General features: G+C 40.3%; 1 protein-coding gene across 7 annotated transcripts in view; it reads left to right on the top strand.

The window, feature by feature from the left end:
• Positions 1–16,843, top strand: part of LOC123504487 (beta-1,4-glucuronyltransferase 1-like) — a 57,103-nt gene that overhangs the window by 25,564 nt on the left and 14,696 nt on the right. For 5 of the 7 annotated variants that reach the window (XM_045255036.1, XM_045255032.1, XM_045255038.1 and 2 more), the window contains one exon: positions 14,347–15,044. In XM_045255036.1, the coding sequence (XP_045110971.1) occupies positions 14,361–15,044 (684 nt within the window). In that variant the 5' untranslated portion in view covers positions 14,347–14,360. Of the gene's footprint in view, positions 1–1,469; positions 1,630–11,303; positions 11,418–14,346; positions 15,045–16,843 lie in introns of those variants that run through there. The other 2 variants (XM_045255031.1, XM_045255034.1) reach the window with 2 other exon arrangements.

The raw sequence follows: 16,843 nt of genomic DNA, 5'->3' as shown, positions 1-16,843 counted from the left end.
ATTACCGGGCTAAGATGTGGGGCAGGGGGCAGCTAGGTAAGGTGAGGTGGTACGGTGCAGTCTGGTGGTTTGTGCTAGAAACATTGGTCGTTGTCCTCTTTATATGAATTATTTAAAGGACCACAGAGAGGATTAGTTGCCTTCTCATGGCTGATTTTTCCTCCATTGTTGAGACATCTTTACTTTATGTGTCACTAAAATCACCTCTGAAAACTGAAATTACTTCTGCAGCGAACTATGAAGTCAATTCCATAGTCCCTTGGTAAGCTTCCCAAAAAACAATTGTTCTTATTTGTTCGGGAGCTTACCAACTTTGGGAGCGTTTTTGTTGGATAGCTTATGAAAAGATTGTAACATTGACCTTACTGCCTTACGAGTTCCAATATTTTGTACGCTCGCAAACGGAAAGCAGCTGCCAAAGTTGACTGTGAAACTCGATTAAGGTTGAAGTAGTTTTATTGGCTAGCTAGCAATCGAAAAATGGGTCACTGTGGAACTAGCCCATAGCTTCCATCCGTCTCAATGTATCCTTGTCAGCCAGAGTCTAAGTGTTAGTCTTTCATTTGGTCTGTTAGTATAAGGACTATAAAATGCTTACAAACGTGTATGAATCCCATGGTACCAAATTATATAGTCGGAAAGTACGTACTGTAAAGATAACCAATTCATATCCTTATTGCTGTCAATATACACAGCTGATACATGACCCTTAGCCATTAAATATTTATGCTCTCTCTCTATGGCAATTTAGAGTTCTGTCTTTTTACCATCCCCGTTTTTTATAACAGTAGACCCACTTCACTCACCTCCCGTAACGCATTTGTCTGAGTGTTATGAACGGTATCTCTGAATTTGTTATCTCTGCCATTATACGGCGTTGGATTAGATATTAGTAAAGGTCATCTTTCGATCCCAAGTAATGGTGTGTTTTATTGGTAAACACGAGAGCATTCTGTCAAGATAATATGCCTACTTTCTATAGGGTGTACTTATTTATATTTACCATTACTCTCGCTCAGTCTCTCTCGCTCAGTCTCTCTCTCTCTCTCTCTCTCTCTCTCTCTCTCTCTCTCTCTCTCTCTCTCTCTCTCTCTCTCTCACCACCGTCTTCGTCAGTATCTTCCCCCCTCCCATCCAGTCCCTCCATCCCTTCCCTGCTGTCTTTCCTCCCTCTTTTCCTCCCTCCCTCCTGACGACCACACTACTACACTACTCATTCCTTCCTTCCCATGTCCCCATCTCTCCTTGCCTCCCTTCCCTTCCCCGTCAATGCCACCGGAACCCTCCATCCCTCCAGGCCGACTCATCCCCTCTCCCGATAATCCACGTGACAGGTAGAGAGGAAGGGTGAGTATGGAAGGGACGGAAGGCAGTGTGGTGCTCACTCTCACACCGAGTCAACGCGATGGTGGTGTTGGTGGTGGTGGTGGTGGCGATGGCAGTGCGTACTTAACGTGTGTGTTTCCTCGTCAGTGTGTCAAATGTGAAACGTTCCGTGGGTGCGTTTCCTCGTGGGTCTTCATTTCCCATGGTCCTCTTTTTCCCTTTCACTTTCGCTCTCGCCAACCGCCATGAAGCAAGGACGCGAGTGTCATCCGTGTGTGGACAACTGTGGTAGATATGTGAGAGGTAATGCTGTTGGATGTGTGTGTGTGTGTGTGTGTGTGTGTGTGTGTGTGTGTGTGTGTGTGTGTGTGTGTGTATTACTTTTCTAGCGTCTCAACGTGATTATTTTTTAAGTGTCACGGAAATGATTAGTCAATCTCAAAAGTATTTCATCTCTTCGTAATGTAGAATCCTTGTTAAATTGTCACTATACCTATAAGATCTCCAAGAAAAAAACGTCGCTTATCTTCAATTAATAAAGCTTTTTATATGTTCTATAGTGGAGGTGCAGCACAGAAGCATTTCAGAGAAGAGTCTGTACTTGTATCATTATAAGTGCTAATATTTTTTCTCCTTGGATGAGGAAGAATCGGCATTTATATATGTCCCGTTTTCAAGCTTAAAGTTTTGTATATATTTGTTAGGTTAGTAGTACATATTAAGTACTTATTAAGAGTTTATTTCTTGAAGAACCTTGCTGTGTAGAAAATTGTTATACTTACTCACATAACTACTATTTTTTTTGTGTGTGTGTGTGTGTGTGTGTGTGTGTGTGTGTGTGTGTGTGTGTGTGTGTGTGTGTGTGTGTGTGTGTGTGTGTGTGTGTGTGTGTGTGTGTGTGTGTGTGTGTTTGAGAGAGAGAGAGAGAGAGAGAGAGAGAGACATTCAGCAAAGGTAAGAGAGGCAGAATAAATGTACAGATCATCAGTTTATACAGGTGTGTCCATAATGGGATGCCTTACCTGCCATACTGCTCATTAAACATGATTATTTTTTTCACTTGACTTGCATAAAAGTGACTATTTCCTTTTTTCTTCTTCCTTCTCTTCCACATCTATACGCCAGTTTCGAAATCTTATCATGTTTACTCTACCGTGGTGTTTTTGAGGTTAGGAGTCACCGCCTATAGATGCTTGCAACTATACAAGAAGGATTATATATTCCTGGACCATAAACATACCTCACCTATTTGTTTGCCTCATACTCTCTCTAACCTTGGTAAAATGGTCAGGTGGATGTTCAGAGTATAAGTTCAAAAGCCATCTAAAACTAGCAATAAAACCTCGAGTAACAAGAACATTACAAAAAAAAAAAAAAAATAGTGTGTTGTAAAAAACCATCCTAGCCCCTCGTGGTTGTACCTATATTGAACATGCTTATTCTTTTATCTGTCGTTTTTATCTAATCACTTGATAAATGAGTGTACTTACGTATTCTATTTACACGTGATTTTGAACGCTCTTAGGTCTGTAGTTATGTATTTGCTCGTCTAGATTAACTCAGGTCAAAGTAGCAAACAGTATACGATTATTATTGTTGATTATAAAATTAAGAAGTATACTCAGCAAATTAGAAGATCACCTTGTTTGGATCCGACATTTCGCAAACACTTTTGATCCCATAAAGGAATATTTTCAAAGACCATGGAGATAATTATTCTGGTTCTTACTGATGTTTTTTTTTTTCTCCACACTAAGTTTTATTACTATAATTTTATCAATCATTTCCTGTATAGGTGGAGGGTATTTATGAAACTACCCTTGAATCACGAAAAACACCCTTCAGAACTCTACTAGCACATACAAGATTCAATTGAAAGTATATGAGACGAGGCGCAAAGAGCTTTGAGAATACAGTTCATTGATACTTCAAAGCAGGCCAGGCTAAAATATGAATATAGAACCACAGAGACCAGACGGACGCTATTAGGAGAAGGTCAGAGCAACGGTAAGGGAGAGGAGTAACCAGACTAGCAGGACACGAGACCAAGGTACAGTCAGGCCATACAGACCCAGGCAACACCAGCGTGACTCTTCATCAGCGAGAGTTGAGCTACGTGACAAATGGTGTTCTTGTAAATCTTCTTGTCCTTTTGATCTCGCTTCGTCTCTCCATTCACTTAATCTCTAACGGTACTGTCCCTCCTCCTCCTCCTCCTCCTCCTCCTCCTCCTCCTCCTCCTCCTCCTCCTCCTCCTCCTCTTCATCTTCCTGCCACAACCGTTTACTTGCGAACGTAAACTCACTTCCGTTACAGAACCAAAGGACGGAAGGAGTTAGAAAAACACATTTGTTCTCATTTTTGCCAGCCAAGTTTCCTCAGTTCACTTTTTTTTCTGTTTATTCACTATTTATTAATTTACACCTGTACTATTGATCGTGGTTGTGAAGGAACGCGGTCGTGAAGAGCAGTCGTGAATTTTGCAGCACCTTGAACGAAACAATCTAATGAAGGAAACACTGTCGAGTTCCCTTTGTCCCTTCTCCGCTCACCTGCTTGTTGTTTAAAAGTAATTATGGCAATAGGGAAGGTGACATTTTACCCCTGCGTCCCTTCCTACCTTTCCTTTTCCTCTTCTCTCCCTTTCTTACCTCTCCTTTCGTCCCTATATCTTTCTTTCCTCATTTTTTCCCTTCTTACTTCATAGCTGTTATCCTGTTACCTTCTCTTCTCTTATTCCTATCTTCTTTTCCTTTCATTCTCTTTTTTTTCTCTTATTTAGTTCGTGTTTCCTTTTTCTTCTCCTTCACCTTACTTTCATTCCGTTTCTCTCTTATCGTTTTATCGTCTCTCCTTTTTTCTTGATTTAATAGTATAGCGAAGTGGAGGACTGGAAATGAGTAAGGAATAGGAAAATGTAAGTGGAAGAGGAAAGAAAAACAAAACATGGTTAAGATAATGGTTAATTAAATATTCTCTCTCTCTCTCTCTCTCTCTCTCTCTCTCTCTCTCTCTCTCTCTCTCTCTCTCTCTCTCTCTCTCTCTCTCTCTCTCTCTCTCTCTCTCTCTCTCTCTCTCTCTCTCTCTCTCTCTCTCTCTCTCTCTCTCTCTCTCTCTCTCTCTCTCTCTCTCTCTCTCTCTCTCTCTCTCTCTCTCTCTCTCTCTCTCTCTCTCTCTCTCTCTGGGGGTAGCATAGTGTATTTCCAACTGTCTATATAAAGACGTCTGTGTATATGCGAACGTATGTTTTCTTTTATGTTCGTATGTTTGCATTATGAATTTCAAATGTTGACTATTTTTTTTTTTACGTAGCATTACTGGGTTTTTTTTCTTCTCTTCTGTTCTTTCTTGATTTTACTTTTTTCCTTTCTTTATTTCTCTTTTTATTTTTCTTCTTTTTTCGTTTTCTTTCTTTCTTTCTTTCTTTCTTTCATCTTCCTTCAGTTGTTTTTCTTGTTCCTTATCTTCTTCTTCTTCTTCTTCTTCTTCATCATCATCCTCTTCTTCTTCTTTTCTTTCATCATATTTCTTCTTTTTCTTATCTCCGTTCTTTCTTTTTTTGTTGTTGTTTTCTTTCACCTCTTCCTCTTCCTTTCGTCTTCCCAAGGTCGCGCTAATCATTAATGGTTTGAAGCGTTGCTTAGATCTGTATCATTGATTAAGTTCTCTTGTATTATTTATGTATGAAGTAAGACATATATATGAGTAATGTCTTTTTTTCACCACTTCCTTTTTCCTATCTTCGCTTTTTTTTTCTTTTTTTACTGCTGCTGTTGTTTTTGCTCCTCTCCTTCCTCCTCTTCATCCTCCTCCTTTCTCCTCTTCTTTATTTTTATTATCATTGTACTCATCATCATCCACCTCTTTTTCCCTTTTCATCTCTACTTTTTTTCCTCTTTCATCTCCCTTTTCCTGTTTTTTTTTCTCATTTGTTTCCTTTTTATTTTCATTCCTCCTCCTCGTCTCCCTTTTCTTCATCCTCTCTCCTTGCTTTCTACCTCTTCTTATTCTTTTTTCTGGTACTTCTTCTCCCGTTCTTCCTCTTTTGCTCTCTCACCACCCACCATCGCACCAGTTTTCAGTAGCAACGAAACATTAAACAAGGAGTGTAATAGATGCAGTCAATATCTTGCCATTCATTTTTTGCCATTGATTAAAAACGTTGCCTTTCACTACCCTTTAACATTTCTCGATAAAGATTATTCGCGATTTTCATAGTTTACTTCATTATGATATGCAAATCTGTCCAGTTCCATGATTTCTTACTGAACATCATGAACGTGAAGGAAGCTACAAGACGTCAGTGACTCAGTAGGCACACACATAGCACTCCCTGAATAAAATCATCTGTGAAATTTGTCTAATCTTTTTAAAGTTTCTTGTTGGCTGTGTACTAACAATCTAGATACTAAGTGTACATACTGACTAGTCATCTATCACTTTATTTGAAAAACAATCTTTTCGCTTTTCGCTTTTTCAATCATACTATATCTTCCCAGTAATTTTCTTGCCGTGTCCTGATTGTTGTCCTAAGAATCTTGTGTACGTGAACATTATCGTATACATACAGGGATCAGTCACGGCTTTTTGATAAATTGATCTTTAATTGCTGCAGTTTTGCTTTGTTTCCATCATTGTGTCGGTCGTATTCCGGGCAACGGTTAGGTGGAGTTTTTGCCCTATCATTCTTTCACGTTGCATGTCTGAGTATACGTAACACATACAGGTAGAAGGACTGATGAGAGGATACATAAAGGGAGGATGGAAGGTAGCACATAAAGGATATCATATTAATTATTCCGTAAACTTAATCTTCTCTAACGCGCAACTAAGCCTAACAAGTGGCGAGCGTGTATAGAATGTGATGGAGTTGAAGCGGGGAGACCGGAACAGGCTCATGCAAGGACGTGAAGCAATTGTATGCCGGTATGAGGTGTTAATGTTGCTGACGCATCATACCATGGTGTGTGTGTGTGTGTGTGTGTGTGTTTTATCTATTTGGCAGGGCAAACCTAAGTAGAGTGAGGCCGCAAAGCCGTGACACGCTGGCATGTGAGTTGGCACTGACGTGACGCAAATATACTATTGCGAGTTGACATAAACAAGGCGCGTTGACATGACGCGGGCGTACGTTATCTTTGGCATGAAGTGAACGTGTGAACTATGCCGTGTTGAAAGCTTGAATCATTAGAGGTAGGTGTTTGAAATGAAGAGTAAGTTAGTCTGAAAGGTGGCATTGAGGATGGGCCGCTGCGGTAAGTACATGACATGTGGTGGAATAGATAAAGTTGAGTAGTGTGATATCATGGGTGTAAAGCAAACACTTGGTATCAGTTTAGGAATATTTATAAGCACTGCAACCCGGTCATGAATAACCTGGCCCTCAGCCACCTCTCACTTGACGCCGCACCCACTGGCCACCAACACAAGGTCACATCAGTCTTCTGTACCCTGACACGCCCATACCTTCCCGCAACACTATCTTTTCTTTCATGTGGACCGATAATTGTGTTTATTTTCATACGCTCTGCGCTACCGAATCACGTTCATGTACTGTTTGGATCAGTCGAGGCGCTGCCCACAGGATGATGAGGGACGTCAGGTGTCTAGTACATTTGTGACACATCAGTGCGGTGCTCGTCTTAATGTGGCTACTTGAAAAAAAAAACACTTGGTCTTATATAAGATGGTGCGACTGTTATTTCTTATGGAGCTTATGCTACTCAATTTGCATGAAGACACCAATGGAATAGTCCTGTCTACGGATGTGCAAGTATCTGAATTGTAAGAGTGCTTATTGATTGAGTTATGTTTCATCTTGATAGGGAGATTGAATGCTATATTGTAGAAATGCCAAACACGGAATGAAAATGCAGATGAATACATTATTACTACCAGGTGAAGGTGAGAAGGAAGGAGTGAGGCACGAGGAGTCAAACGTTAATGTCACCAACTTATAAGTGACATAATACGCGAAAGGAAAAATGCAGGGAACGTAAAAAAGAAAAGAAAAAAAATAGAAAGAACACACACACACACACACACACACACACACACACACACACACACACACACACACACACACACACACACACACACACACACACACACACATGTATGTCCATATTTTACTTCATATTGGAACTTATCCGAAATGTGACATATTGCAAAATAGAAAGAGACATATATAAAACAAATAAATGTTCTCATACTTCCATTATAGATAATATGTGACAGATGTATGACGGAAAGAGGAAGGTAGACAATATATAACGACAGGAAACGAGGTATATAGATATAGAAAAAGTGAGGAACGTGATATACATGAATTGCCTCTTACTCCAACACTTGTATCGATGCTGTAGCCTCGACCGTGATTAAGACGAGGCTATTGGAAGGAAGCAGCTGTGTTTGGATGTGTGAGGCTGGAGGGAGCTAATATTCATGAAGGAACTCAATTAGGGAAATCTTATCATCGCATCTTTTCAGTTACAGTCATCTAGAGGAGTTTCGGATAGTTTAGACAGCTTCAATAATAAATTTGTAATGAAAACATATTTTCTTTGTCACTGGACAATATAAAGTGATTAGGTGAAGTATTGAATGTGTGTGTGTGTGTGTGTGTGTGTGTGTGTGTGTTACCTTCTTATACATACAGGATCTTAGTTACACTTGTGGATTCGTGTGTTTTCTTTTTATAAAATGTTATTGGGATGTTTTTTTTGAGTTGTTTATTTTCATGAAATCGGTGAGTTATTGCCAAGTAATCTTCTTAGTGCTTGGGAGGACGTTATAGTGGAGGTTGTGGCAGTGGTGGTAATCTTACAAACTGCACCACTGCCGCTCCTCATCCCCCCTTCCCATAGATCGCCACAGTCCAGCAGTTTTAAGAACCAGTGCTCCCCGTCTGTCTAAATTCATAGCAATTGACTCGAATGGTGATAAAATCAGCATCACCCTGGGGGGAATAATCGTGAATCTGCACTGAAAAGAATAAAGAAACCTCACAAATAAAAACTCCATCAAAAGATACCAGAGAGAGAAAATAATAAAGGTTCTTGGGAGACAGATCCCGAGACAATGTCATGGATTTCTAGTTAATATCAGGGTGATGAAAAAAAAAGTATATAAATAGATGTCTTCACATGAATCAGGTCAGAACGTAAATGTCATCTTCGCTTTCTGTATGTTCATATTAGTATATATTAATATATTGCATTCCTTCAATAGATTTTCTTCACCACTGTTGTAAACATCACTCAATCATAATTTTCTGTCCACAAAATATATTAGCATGTGAAAACTATCCATTATTCCTTGATGTATTGGGTTATTTTTTCCCTCTGTTGATGCAAGTATAGTGGGTGTAATGAGGCGTGATGGGGGTGTTGGAAGGCGGAGCGTGATTGAGGCAAAAGCGTTGGAGGGTGTGGGAGTTAATACAGTAATGGTGTTTGTGTAGGTCGCACTGTTGGCATAGGGATCCTCATGACATGGAGAAGGGCTATCAGTCATGGCTATATGTGCCATTAGGAATATTATTATTAATCACTACTACTACTACTACTACTACTACTACTACTACTACTACTACTACTACTACTACTACTACTACTATACTACAGTTCATACATGTACCTTATATATAAACGATTTAGGGGGTGTAAATCTCCTAGTCCTTCCTTATCTCTGCCTTGTGCGGCCACTTGACTGATTAGACGGGAGTTATATTGGATGTGATGTGTGTGTGTGTGTGTGTGTGTGTGTGTGTGTGTGTGTGTGTGTGTGTGTGTGTGTGTGTGTGTGTGTGTGTGTGGTTCATAGCTAGGCGCCTCCACAAACAATAAATTTTGCCGTCGTGGAAATGTGAACTCGCTTTCGATTTTCAATTTTTTTTCTTTATTTTTAGCAAATGGCACCAATCGCTATCTGTGTAGTTTTCATTGTTCGCCAGCTGGTTTAATTCACAAGTTGGTCCTGCCTATCGCGCCGAACTGTCGCTCTTGTGGAAGCCCTATCAAAAATATATATATACTGATATTCATGCCTACATACCTCATAATACAAACGTTTGGCTATTTATCTATGTGTCTGATTGAAAATGACATAAGAATATGTAAATATATGTTCCTAATGGTGCAAAGTATGGATGTACCAGTGTCCCATCAAAATATTTTTTGTAAGTCTAATAGTACATATATACCTTATCACAAAATTGTCAGAGTTTCTGCATAGGATAATGCTCCACTCAAAAAGCGTAGAGCAAATATCACTGAGTAGCATTTATAAAAAAAAACAATTTTCGGAGTCTGTGCCGAAATAACCTGGCCAACATTACCGAAACCGAATTTTCCTAACTGAATCACAACAAGCGAACTTGGTATGCCTTTTGATCTCAGAAAGTTTCTCAGAGTTGGCACTGTCCATTTTCTAAGTTCATCCTCACTAATATCCATAGTGTTATCCATAGTGAAGTCGTTGTGTAGCGAGTGTGGCGATGGCTCTTAACACGCTAGATTTGTTTACGTTTCGATAGAACAATCTCGGTGCATGTTAGACAATATCCTCTATACTGTCAATTTCTTAAGACTATTAATTGTTGTGATTTTCTGTATGAATATAATTCATATTAATTTTTTATGGAAAGAAAAAGGCATTAAAACTACGCTTTACCTATTAATGATCTTTTCTATTTTTTGTCCCAGAAATAGAGATGGGAAAGAAGAGCGCTCGACATTATATAAACATTTCCACTTTTTTAGCTTATATGCCACGAGTACATTCTTAGAAACATTATAACTATTTTATTAAACCACTTAATATTTACAAAACGTGCAGAAAAGTACGTTTCAGTTGACCAACTTGCTGTGAAATAATTAGCCCATCTGGCGGTTGAAGGCACCTACATAGCAGATCGCGATCGGTCCCATTTTGCATCAATACTTAATTTCAGTTAGTGTACCTTGTAATAACAGTTCATTATTCATTATACTAATGCTATAACATCTGAATGATGTATATTTTTATGTAAATATAAAAGTGTTGCAATACATTTAGTCTCTCAGACCATTAAGAATCACACTTTGTTAACCCCTTCAGTACTGGGATAGATTTTTACCTTGAGATTTGTGTACGATTAGACCATTATATTGACATTAACAAGAGTCTATGGAGGTCAGAAAATAAATGGCCACAGTCTTCACTATTTTGATCCCTCACACAAGTTTCTGAAGCTGTATAAAATCACCAAATAGTAAGCAGAATGCATATAAAATCGTGTCATGGTACTGAAGGGGTTAAATAGAGTGAAGTGAATAAACATATAATTATGATAAAGGAATAACTCAAAACTATTTTAACTCTTGATATCTGAAATATCTAGTTAATAGTAATATCAATAATCCCATTGTTGATAAAGGATAGACATGCTTTACCATTGTCTAAGTATACTAAGGAATAACAAATCACATACTACAAAAGTCAAGGTCTAGCGTGAGTCAGGAAGTGCATGAGTTGTGTTCCCAGTACGATCTTGTGTGTGTGTGTGTGTGTGTGTGTGTGTGTGTGTGTGTGTGTGTGTGTGTGTGTGTGTGTGTGTTTGCTTGTTTGTTTGTGTGTGTAAGGGGGGGGGAAGCGATGGTGGATATGCTTCTCCTCTTTAATTATTAATATTAATCTTTATCTGTAGGACAGCTTTACACAACGATATCTTCATTGGCATCATAAAATATTAGTGTTTATTCTTTGTGTGCAGTTAATCACAAATTTTATGGCATCAATTTTTGGGATAACTGTACACACCATACAGCTCCGCATACCACCACTTATTAGACAAAATCAGCCTTTTAAGTACACGTATTATCATTGTGTCATCACTTGTAGAACTTCTCAGTGCTGTGGGAAGCCTCAGCAGAACACTTGTAGTGAGCCAGAGAAGGTGTGAGGCAAACATCACTCTCTCTCTCACCGCCGTCGAGGTGAGATGGGTTTTCTGCTCCTCACTCCCATAAGGATTTTTTAGGTGAATACTAGTCAGCATTTCTAGGAGTCGTGGCCGCTCTGTCATCGCTGCTGGATGGGACTAAATGCTGGTCAGTGATGGCTGTTTTGTTTGGCAGCGTGTTTGTGTGTATGTCCGGAAGATACTGGGAAATACTACTGTTTGTGGAAAATTTAAATCCTATTGGTGTTAGTGTAAGCGTGTGTGTATTACATTTCTCAATGTTGTAGGAAGCCTCAGCAGAGCATTTGTAGTAAGTCTGAGAAGGTGTAAGGCAAACATTCTCTCTCTCTCTCTCTCTCTCTCTCTCTCTCTCTCCGATGAGTTTTCTGCTCCTCTTGTCGTTTACTCCTCAATACCTTTTGCTTCATGCGTCTCCGCTCTTACTCCTATAAAGGTTCTTTAGGTGAATATTAGTCAGCGTTTCTATAAGTCGTGGCCGCTCTGTGTGTGTGTGTGTGTGTGTGTGTGTGTTTATGTTACGATTTTTTCGCCGAGGCAGCACCAATGAATTACGCCTGGTCGCTTTCAAGTGCTCGATTCCTTCTCGGAGCTGTATCAGTACCGATGAACTACGCCGTGTCTCACTCGTGTGCTTGACACATTTCCGAAGGCACTGAAGCCCCGAAGCCACGAAACCGGAAAAAAGAAATGGTGTGAAAGCAGGCAAGACAGAGACACCACACAAGTGTGTTTTCTACCACTGGTCTTCTGGACTCCACAGTCCACCGCCATCACTACGTCGAGTGTTCCCCACTCCTTGGCCCACACGTATCGTATTCATTTATTTGCCTCTAGATAGCCTTTTGTCCGTATTTAGGTTGTTGTGATAGGATGTGTCTTTATATGCTTTATGGGCATTAGTTTGTTTTTTATGGTTCATGACTTTATCGTTAATGTTTTGAGTCAAATACTGGACTTTTTTTTTTTTTTTTTTTTATGAAAGAGGTCATATGTTAAGGGTAACAAAATTAGGGAGAAAGATCCTACTGAGATTCGTTTCTAAAGATATGTCAAGAGAATTATCGAAAATTAAAGTAGGAATGTCTTGAAACCGTCTTTTTGAAAGAGTCACAAGAAGGAATTACCTAAGAAGGCAGGGAGTCCAGATTAACTTGTTCATTGTATTCTTATGACCTCCCAGGTGTGTGTGTGTGTGTGTGTGTGTGTGTGTGTGTGTGTGTGTGTGTGTGTGTGTGTGTGTGTGTGTGTGTGTGTGTGTGTGTGTGTGTGTGTGTGTGTGTGTGTGTGTGTGTGTGTGTGTGTGTGTGTGTGTGTGTGTGTGTGTGTGTGTGTACGCAGTCAAATCACTCTCAATAAACCCTTGACATTGATTTATATATTAAGTTAAGCAGTTTGCTGAGTGAGTGCTCGGAAAGGAAGTATAAAGGAAGAAAAGTAACGAAAAAAAGAAACACTTTTGGTAGGAAGTAAAGTATGAACAAAAGTAACCGTAGTAATTTTGTTCATGAAAAATGTCAGTGGTTACCTTAGGTCAGTGGTTACCTTAGGCTAGGTCCGAAATAGAAACAAAAGCATTCAAAATTTTTGTTATTTTCTCTTGTTACTTTTTTTCTTATTTTTTTTTTTTACTTGCTTCCGTTACATTTTTTGTTACTTTTGTCCTGTTACTTTTATCCTGTTACTTTTTGTCCTGCAGTCTGCTGAGTGAGAACTTTGTGACATACAGACTAAAAGATCTAAACACTCGTATTACTAATACGTAATACAAACACTGTGGCATTATGTTTACAGTACTTTTATCATTGTAGTTTCATCTCTATATTGTATAAGTCTATATCGGTAAACTTGTCATTCCCTTGAGATCAGACAAAGGCCCGTATTCTGAAACTGCTCCCTCATCACGACTATTTTCGAATACCACAGAGATAATAAGCTTGGTTCTTTCTTACGATAAAGTAGATATCTTGCCAATCTACCTAAAGAATTATAAAAGGATCCTTAAAACCAGTGAAATTCCAGATATTGTTTTTTTTCTTTTTTATGTAGTGGTGTGACGCACGCAGCAGCTTCTCGCCCAAAGAGAAGCCATAAGAATCCATTTCAGCATGTCACTAGTCTGAACCTCTTTTTCAAACTTATCAGAGGAAAATAACTTCTGATGTATATTTGGTGTGTGTTCTATTGGAGCCCAGTGCACTTCATACCTTCCCAAAAGATGATCATGTGAAACGGTAAACACTATCTCTTGTCTCGTCACCTCTTCTGCTGCAGTGGTGCTTTACAAAGTATTTTACAAGAGTTGACCGTGAGAACTCTTAAGGATTCCAGTGATTAACAAGAATGGATGGTACTTAAAAGGCGGATGACCTTCTAACTGGTCGCAAACCATTTATTTATTTATTTATTTTTTTTTTTTTTTTTTTATTTATTTTTTTTCTTCCGCCTGGGCGTGTCTGTACAGTAATTCTTTTCAATATTTTCAGTTTTTTTCAATTTTTTTTTTTTATCTGTTGGCGTTATTGTGGATGATGGAGTGTGTGGAGTTTGTTTTTGTAGCTGCTGCTGCTGCTGCTGCTGCTGCTGCTGCTGCTGGCGTTATTGTGGATGATGGAGTGTGTGGAGTTTGTTTTTGTAGCTGCTGCTGCTGCTGCTCTCTCTCTCTCTCTCTCTCTCTCTCTCTCTCTCTCTCTCTCTCTCTCTCTCTCTCTCTCTCTCTCTCTCTCTCTCTCTCTCTCTCTCTCTCTCTCTCTCTCGGAAGGCCTGCATTGGCGTATCGTGTCACCAAATGGGATTATTGTTTGATTTATTGGTACCGGATGCTCCACCTCCCTTTGAAGCTGGTACGCACATCCTACTGTGTGAGAGAGAGAGAGAGAGAGAGAGAGAGAGAGAGAGAGAGAGAGAGAGAGCCGATGGAATCCAATCTGAGATATTCTATTAAAAAGATAGGTAAATAGAAAAGAAAATGCCATCAACACTCTTTCCTATATTTAGTGGTAACTCATGTCGCCTTTCCCTCAGTGAGATGTATAGAACTTGACCCTTTCTGTCACCAGGAGTGCTGCGAGGGATGATGACGTTGCGCGTGGCGTTGGTGCGGGGCTCCCTGATACTCAACGCTGTGTTGGTGTTGTACCTCTGCCTCTCATGGATCTCCACTACGCCTAGCCAACATTTGCCCTCCGCCAGGGACGTTATCGACCTCTCCACACCTGCCGCTCTCCACTCACAACACAATGGTATCAGTGTCCTCGAGACCTTCAAACTTGGAAAACCTGAAGCAGAACCAGTATTGCTGCCCTCACTTCCCCTGAACCTACCTCCCAGTATCATACAAGGAGATGAGGGCATGAAGGATGTGTCTCTTGGTGGCAGGAGAACATTAGGACAGCTTCCTGACCAAGCAGGAGCAGTGAACGGTGGTGGGAATGGAGAACCAGTGGCAGCAGAGCAGGAGGAGCCACCGCGGGAGGTGCAGGAGAGTGTGGGGGTCACGGAGCAGCTGGTGGAGCCCTTGCCGATGGACCCTCCAGACCCGCCGCTTGACTCCCTTGAGCGCAAAATTTACCCAGACTTGAGGGAGTGCACCACGAGGCCACTGCGACCCTTTTACCAACAGCGGGGCGACTACTGGGTCCTGGAGAATTACCTGCCGGCGGTGATGTCGTTCCGGTGTGACGAGTCTATCACATACACTACCCATGGCGACTACACCTTCCTCGACAATCTGGAGCCTCTCACGTCCCGCTGGCAGGTACGTAGATTAATGCTGGTAGCTTCTTACCAGCAATAAGAAGTGTATGAAGTCTTTATAAGTGCATATAAGAAAGAAGGGGATAAGAAAACAGCTTTTTTGTAATTTCTAATTATTATAATTCTTGAAACTGGCTACAGATCAAGAAAATCCCTTTAGAAATTGACAGTGACTGTAAAGATATGCAAAGTAGCAGTGAAAAAATGAATGACTGTGGTGAAGGTGGAAATAGAAGTAGTAGTAGCATTAATAATAAACGTTTTAGTAATAGCAATATAACTATCAGAACTTGAAATACTAGTGAATACAATGGCTCTCAAATATTCGCTTCTTCCATTTGGTATTGCTTGAGTGATGTCTAAAGGAATTCCATACAACTCTGGGATGCGTTGCGTGTTCTGCGGGCGGTGCCGAGACCCGACGAGGTTGGTGGGAGTGTGGCGTGAGGGGCGATCGAAGTCAGGTAGCCGAGTCGGGTTACCTGATCGAATCCTCGCCGGGGGGTGTCTGGCAGTGGTGGTGGGCGTGGAGTGGAGGGACGGCCGTGGGAAGTTTTAGTAGTGATGGTGATGGAAAGACAAATAGTAATAGTAGTAGAAATCATATGTTGCTCATGTTGTGGTTAAATTTTATCGAAACACGCTGCTTGCCGACATTTTTCTGGTTAAGTTACACACGCATCTGACTGACGTGCTTACACCTGGTATAGCCACACCCATCCTACCTTCATTTCGCCTGTCTCTTCCCTATGTTTAATCCTCCTCGCTTAGACATCCAACTGAGAAACCCAAACACACACACACACACACACACACACACACACACACACACACACACACACACACACACACACACACACACACACACACACACACACACACACACACACACACACACACACACACACACTCTCTCTCTCTCTCTCTCTCTCTCTCTCTCTCTCTCTCTCTCTCTCTCTCTCTCTCTCTCTCTCTCTCTCTCTCTCTCTCTCTCTCTCTCTCTCTCTCACACACACTCTCTCAAACTCTCTCCGAGCAACACACAAACACACACACACACACACACACACACACACACACACACACACACACACACACACACACACACACACACACACACACACACACACAGCTGTCAGCTATTAATGAAGGGTTTTGAGGTGATATTTATATCTCTGAAATTAACCTCTTTCTAACAGCTATGAAGTATATGACCAGGCAATAACTATCCTGTGTGCATAAGTGTGTTAAAACGAAATCTTCAGAACCTTCTTGAGATGTTATATGAGCAGTCTTCGGGTGCATTAACTTAGGCTACGCTTCTCGCTGTAGATAATGCAACCTGTCACCAAAAAAGTCTTATAGGGGCCAATATGTCTGCTGTTGTCTTTTTTTTTTCCTTGTGTAGTTATAGATTTTGATTGATTGATTTATCTGTTTAGAGCGACTTATTGCCTAGCTTCAATTCCTGCTATTTTTTTCGTATATTTAGTTTTTTGTAATGAACCACACTTGTAAACCTTCCCTCATTTCTTTCTCCCTTCTTTTCTTTCTTTCTGTCTTTCTTTCTTTCTTCCTTCTTCCTTCTTTCTTTCTTTCTTTCTTTCTTTCTTTCTTTCTGTCTTCCTTGCTTTCATTTTTCTTTTTTTTCTTTTTAACTTTCTTTGTCTTCCTTTTTCCTTCCTTTCTTCTTTTTTTCTTCCTTTGTCTGTTTTTGTTTCTTTTTTTTTCTTCCTTCCTTTTTTCCTTCCTTCCTTTCTTTCTTTTTGTCTTCCTTCCTTCCTTCCTTCCTTCCGAGAT

This window comes from Portunus trituberculatus, chromosome 16 (assembly GCF_017591435.1).
Source record: "Portunus trituberculatus isolate SZX2019 chromosome 16, ASM1759143v1, whole genome shotgun sequence".
NCBI classification, from domain to species: Eukaryota; Metazoa; Arthropoda; class Malacostraca; order Decapoda; family Portunidae; genus Portunus; species Portunus trituberculatus.
This window is presented reverse-complemented; position numbering and strand designations above follow the sequence as displayed.